This window comes from Cibotium barometz, chromosome 36 (genome assembly GCF_041138505.1).
Source record: "Cibotium barometz isolate CiBa-2024 chromosome 36, ASM4113850v1, whole genome shotgun sequence".
Classification (NCBI taxonomy): domain Eukaryota; kingdom Viridiplantae; phylum Streptophyta; class Polypodiopsida; order Cyatheales; family Cibotiaceae; genus Cibotium; species Cibotium barometz.
This window is the reverse complement of record NC_141081.1, coordinates 38,971,253-38,978,143: the sequence shown is the minus strand read 5'-3', so window position 1 is coordinate 38,978,143 and position 6,891 is coordinate 38,971,253. Positions and strand designations below refer to the sequence as shown.

Sequence of the window (6,891 nt, the reverse complement as noted above, 5' to 3'; positions counted from 1 at the left end):
CACAAGGAAGTGGTTTGTGTAACGATGATATTATCTTAGTGCCCAAAGGACTTGATTATCGTTATTTTGGACATCTAGAGTCGTTTTAGACCTCGTTTAATGGCTCTACAAGGTTTTCATAGGCACCCTACAGAAGTGTCGATAGTAATAGTTCTTAGTTGTGCAGTGTTTCTGTGCATGTTTCACATAGACTGTTAATAATACATAATTGTTAATTGTTGGAAGTGCCTACATAGATTTTGAAACCTACACATTTATGACAAATGTATGTTGGTGTGATTGGTTCACATACAATAGCTACATAATACTTAATTATGTATGTATCTGTCAGACAAATTATTGGAGATGACATAAAAAGTGCAATAAAAAGTACAAAAGTTATTGCAAGATCTGTTTGGCCTACAAAATACCATCTTTGGTTTGGGTGAATATCACTGTAGTAGGTAACAATGTCTGATAGTCTATCCCAAATTCTAAGCAAGAAGTTTGACAAGAACAACGTCCAAGCATGGAAGTTCAAGATGACAAACTTCCTCATGGAAAAAGAATATTAGGAGTTTATTAAGGTGATGAGAAGGAGCCCAAGCTTTCGGAAGAAAAATCCATTCCACAATAGGAATGGGCCTTTAAGGCATGGCATGAGAGGGCCATCAAAGTTATCTATTAGCTCTCCATTAGTGTGTCCAATTCTATGATTTATCATATAGAGCATATAGCATATCACATATCGCATATTGCATACAGCATATAGCATATAGTGCTATTACTGTGGAAAACTAGGACATAATAGAGCAAAGGATTATAATAAAAAGTAGTATGGCATAAAAAGTGGGAAGTCATAGGCAAGAGAACTATGCATCATCAAGTAATCAAGTAGTGAAGATAGAAGTGAGCAACTTTTTGTGATGCAACATATGCTTAGCCTCCATGATTACAGATGCAAATAATTTAGGAGATGTATGGTATGTTGATTCGGGTACCTCTAAATACATAACCAACCATGGTGGGTGGTTCAAAGAAGTAAGGGATTTGAAAAAAGTAGGTTATATAGAAATAGGTGATGATACAACTCACCCTATTGTGCATGTTGGGAGAAATAGCTCTTTGTTTATGCAGGATGGCAAAAAGAAGTATCTGACTGATGTGCTTCATGTGCCGAACATAACAAAGAACTTGGTTTCCATTAGGCAAAAAATTGAGCAAGGTGCTAGGTGTGCCCAATTTGTGTTCTCCTCTATGTGATAGCTCCAACTCTTTTGCTTTCTTCGACTGTCATACCATGGGCCATGCTTTTGCCCACCATGGTCATCCCATGTGAAAGGATGTTAATGGTGATCAGGTTATGGTGCATACACACTTTGTCATCCTTTGGCATGTAATGAGCAACAGTTTTTGAGAAGAACTATGAGATGCTTCTTGAGGTGGCATGTTCATTTGGTGGATTAGTTTTTGACCTCTTCAGTGTACTTGCGTTCCTTGTACATGTGTCTTTGCGAAGTGCACCAATCAAAAGTGAACTAGCCCAAGAATAAACAAAGACATAATTTTTTGTTGTGTTAGAATCAACCATGGAGAGTTTGAGAGTTAGGGATGGTGTAACAACATAAAACACCAAGTAGTGTGATGATGAGAGAAAGAATAAAACATGGGGGCATCACATGTTTTAAGCTTGGCACCGATGGTCTAAAAAAGGCTATTTTGAGCTTGGTACCATTGTTTTGAGATTGACACCACGTAGGGTGTAAAGAAGATGCATATGAACCCGCTTTTTGATGAAGGTTACTTGCTAGGTTCTTTGGTGTGTGCTGTTGTAGAAAAATTCACTATTGAAGATGGGGGCACTCTCAACAAAAGTAACTACAACTCCTTATTTTGATGGGTTGGTGAAAGTGTCGTCTTTTGCATTGTCTTTGCCATTTTCTTCCTCTTCCTTTGTTTCTTTCTTGCTTTTCGTGATGCCTCTCCTTGCTTTCTCTTTTTCTTCTCTACCTCTTCTTTTTTTTACGTTTTTTCATGTTTTTTTCTTGTGTGTGTGTACTTTTTCTTTTCTTTTAAATCACTCCTTATATATATATATACAATTGCGAGGGGTTGCTATGCTACATATGTACAATTGAGGCTAAAGCTTCCATGCCTACCTTGTAAGCTTAGTGAATAAAGATGAAAAATCGCTTGCCCACCCATGACAAAAGCTTTGATGCCACTTCCGGTTTCATTAGTACTCTTGAATGAGCTTGGGCCTTCCAGCTAGTGACTTCATGTTGTAGCATGGCACACAAGGGTGTTGTGGGACTTTGGTGACCATGGTGATCCTTTTGAGCCTTTAGATCACTTGGCGATGCCCATGGAGTTATTGTGCAACCCTCTTGAAGGTTTGGCACCATGGGGGGTGGCTCCTCTTTAATGAGAATGAGGATATGAAGGGTCACTACACATGGAGTTGATATTGCCTCTTGTTGCTCGATTTCCAAGAAATCTTCTGATCTTTCGAGAAGAGCCAAGCAAGCTTTGGGGGTGGCATCAGAGGCATGGCTTTAGGTCTCCACTCCATTTTTGGTTTGACATTTGATGGCGTTGTTGTAGAGGCTTGTAGAGTTCCTTGAGCTTCTAACAACTTCCTCGAGATCCTTATTCATGAGAAAAATCTTTGATGGTACGTCTAATGTCAAAATCAAATTCAACACTTCTTCTTGATCGTTTCTTATAGAGTTCGGGACTGTCTCTAGACTTTCTTCCGGTTGGGAGTTTGTAGTGTGGACATGCGAGGTTTTTTGAGGCTTCTCTTCTTTGCACGACATGAGCTCTACTAGAGCATATACACCTACATTGTTTGTCCTTGCACACTACAAACGTGTAGGCTATCTCTTACTTGCTACCTTTAATAGCACAGATTATATGTGTTGCTATGTTGCTCTCTCTCTCTCTTCCCCCAACAATTGCCTTTGTTGTGTTCATGGCTTGAATAATTACAAAAAACATTAAAAAACCTATATATAATTAAGATTACTCTTATTATCATTATTGCTCATTTTACATCCCTCCAATGGGGGATCTATTGAATTATTTTATGAAAATAATTTTCAAAAAGTCTCGTGTACAAAAATTCGTAAGAAGATCTAAAGAGACCGAATGTTGATGGGATTAAAAAAATGCTCAGTGGTGGATCCAGATTATGCTTTGGAAGATCCAAAGACTATGGATGTGTTGATGGGATGAAAAATGCTGACTGATGCCTCCAAATGGGGGAAAAAAAGACCTCAAAGTGACAAGATCCACACAAACAGATAGATACTTGGACTTGCCATATCCTAGTTTTGTACAAGCAAGACAACAACAAGCACAGTGACACCAATGGTTAACAAGAAGCCAAGGAGGAGGAGAAGGATCACCAATTTCCTTGCGGTGCTGCGGTCGGCGTGGGCAGCGCCATCGACGTCCTCGACGCCAATTTTGATAAAAGACATGGATTCAAGCATGTTCTTCTCAATGTCATTGAGCTCTTCACCTTGCACCTCAACAAGGACAGACATGTCAATGAAGATCTGGTGGAGGGCATGCAGGCTCTCTTCAAGCTTCTTCACAGAAGCATGTCTTTCTTGGATTTGATGTACAGTGGGGGCATAGTTCTGCTGGCCCCCTTTGCCCTGCTCTTCAATGGCCTTGCGCAGGAAACCCTCACTTTCCCCTGTTTCCATCATTTCATCCACAACCTCTTCACTGGCTATTTGCCCTGTTAGGGCAAAAAGCCTTCGGCGTATATCATCCCTGTGATCCTCTCTCATCGTTTTCTGCAGAGCAGAGAAATCCTCCATGAAACCTCTGAGATTTTTCCTCAGGCTGTTGGTGACAAAAACCCTAACCCTGTCCACAGAGCTACCTTCGTAGCACCCTGCAAGCTTCCGGTTCTCAACATTGTCTTGGTCGAGGGCATCGAGGCTGAGCTTGATAGATCTGGCCTGTGTTAGGGTTTCCTCCATGTCCATCTCCATGTGGTTGCTCAGGGCTTTCGAGTTCTTGAGAGCCTGCTCTTGCTTCAGGCTACGAAGGGCCTCGCGGAGGGTGTCCGTGCTGCACTTGATAGCATCAACGCGCTGGAAGAAAGAAGACAGGTTTTCATTGGAGAGCGTGGTGGTGATGCTGTAGCAGTTGTGGGTATGGGACGAAGAAGAAGCAGAAGGGGAGAGGAGGGGCTTGTGCAGGTCGTTCATGGTGGTGGTGGTGATGGTGGTGGTGGTGTGAAAAAAAAAATTGCTTTTCTTATGACGGATGTATGTTTCTGATGAGACCCCTATCTACTCGTATAAGTACATTCCTTAATCCATAGATGGTGGACATACCCACTTCTAAAGCTACCTCCTAGTGCACTTCAATCATTTCACCAGCACATACTACATTCTACCCAAGAACATTAAATCATTTCACACTCCCACACTACATCCTAGACTAGATTCAAAGCTCACACCTTAGAGTCTGCATTTCACATGCATGTGTGACGGTGAAATGGAGAATTAGAAGCCTAACCATTGAGCCTGCGGCGGGCGCGTAGACGAGTTGGTAGAACAGTTGGGTCCCATTGTGAGGACCCAGGTTCAATGCCCTCAAGTTGACGTGGGTACTGTGTTGTGAGCCAATATATATATATATATGTATATATATATATATGTATATATATATATATGTATATATATATATATATCTTCCTACAAACAGAAGCCTAACCGTTGGGCCTCGGCTACCCAAATGGCCACCATGGTTTGTGACAATGCTAAAGAACGCGACTACCATCGGCTTCGTGTGCAAACACGTAGCACATGTCACATGCCACAATATTGATTTAGATAGAACCTACACATAACCACACAAGCAAAGATATGCTTCAATTTTGCATGTTACACTCAAAACAATTCAAGACAACAATGCTTATGGAAACCACATGCATTATAACCAATATTTCTAATTCAAATTAAGCCTTAGTTTTTTTGAAGTCAGGGGGGATACCAAACACAATCTTCTCAAAAGTTTGTGTGGCATTAATGGAACCGGAAGTTGAAACTAAGAAATGTGTTTATGAAACTATGTACAAAAGCAATCTTGTGTGGACTTGCACATCCATATCAAACCGTTGTACTCCGCTTGGATTCCTATGAATCAACCTTTAGATTTTGAATTTCATTTTTTGACTTGAGGGTTTCACTACCTAAAAAATCTTGCAAATCACACGCCTGTAGGAGCTCACCCTCTCCCCCACATTCTTCTCACAAGGTACATAAGTTCTTATGTTTGTGAGCATGCACGATACATGGGAAAACATAAGAGTGAGACTAACAACTTTTTTTTCTCTCATGAAGTGATTATATAGTGTAGAAAATTTCACATCATGTAGCCATAATATCTATGGCTAGGATTTGAAGTATCTCATGATAAGAACAATGGACATTATATCCACCTAAATACAAACTTCACTTTATAAATTTCCCCCTTTTTTTGGGTAAAAAACACATAAAAAACTTTTTCCATAATAGAAACATGTGTCATTATAAGGTAGGCCTATCTATGTGTGAATATAACAATGACACAGAGACATCATATATTTATGTTCACGATTTGAACTAACAAGAACAATAAATGTATCCACAACAACTGCACTTTTTAAAAGTCTCCTTTTTGTAAAAGGCAAACAAATAACTTTTGCATATCATATGTCATTCAGAATCAGGCTCATCTTTATGATGTGAAAGGAACAATGAATTTCCATCCACAACCACATTACAAAAATGGCTCGAATTATGCCAATAATCTTCCATGAAAACAAACAATTTTTGGGGTTTACCTAATAATATGCGAGTTATCACGTGAGTTTAATAGAAGGGACCTAGATTCTCATGGACTTATAGAAAAGTTTGCAAACCTAAGTGTTTTTAATTGAAAAAACTATAAAGAAAAAGTTGTAATTTTGCCTAAAAGGGGTATTTTTAGTACCTCCAAAGTTATACAAAGGATGTATTTTTTATGCCAAAATTTTTAGATAAGAGGTTTTAAATATACCTTTCAAAGCTTTAAGGCTCTGGTTGAGAAAGAAAAAGGCATGCATATAAAATGCCTTAGGTCAGTTGGTGAATATTTCTCCAATAAATTCTATAGTGATTACCTACGAGAGCATGGTCAGTTGATGAATATTTCTCCAATAAATTCTATAGTGATTACCTATGAGAGCATGGTATAAAGAAGCATTTTACATACACGTACACCCCACATCAAAATGGGGTTGCAAAAAGGAAGAACATGCATATTGCAGAACTTGCATGTGCATTGATGAATGAGAAGGAATACCTCACTATTTTTGGGTTGAAGAAGTAGCAAGCTGTAGCTTATATTATGAATAGAACTCCCACTGCAGCAGTTCATGGCATACGCTTAAATAGAAGTTTACTGGTAGAAAACCAGATTTGGCACACTCGAAAGTGCTTGGCTGCATCACATGCAAAAAAATGTATCTTTATTAGATATCCCCTTAAGCCGAAATGGGTTAACTAAACATCTCTTCTCTACATTTCACACAGCTTGTAAACCACTAGTGGCATATCACCCATAATCTCACCAACTATGCATGTGGCGTAAGTGCACAAGCTATCACCCAGGCGGGTCATCAATTTCGTAGCACTAGTTGAGCTCAATATCTCAACACGGGGGATTGTGCTTATATCTTGATTTTGATCTTTATCTTCTTGATTTTTAAGCTTGGCTACGGTGTTTTTTAAATCTTTGAAGAAAAGAAGCTTTGTGAAATCTCTAACTCCCAAAGATCATCCAGTGATGCTAGAAAGTTAGATCTAGTGCTTTTGTAAATATCAACATCACAAAGTCCAAGTCTTGAGCCTCAGTACACTCATG

At 39.2% G+C, this 6,891-nt stretch overlaps 1 protein-coding gene across 1 annotated transcript; it reads right to left on the bottom strand.

The window, feature by feature from the left end:
* Positions 1–3,122: 3,122 nt before the first annotated feature.
* Positions 3,123–4,245, bottom strand: LOC147617877 (syntaxin-121-like). The gene has a single exon (XM_086775591.1). The coding sequence runs from the start codon at positions 4,206–4,208 to the stop codon at positions 3,309–3,311; it is 900 nt and encodes a 299-aa protein (XP_086631717.1). The 5' UTR covers positions 4,209–4,245; the 3' UTR covers positions 3,123–3,308.
* Positions 4,246–6,891: the final 2,646 nt, after the last annotated feature.

What these genes read in the sequence shown, in the direction of transcription:
- LOC147617877 (XM_086775591.1), bottom strand. Translation starts at nt 4,208, where the DNA reads ATGAACGACCTGCACAAGCCCCTCCTCTCCCCTTCTGCTTCTTCTTCG.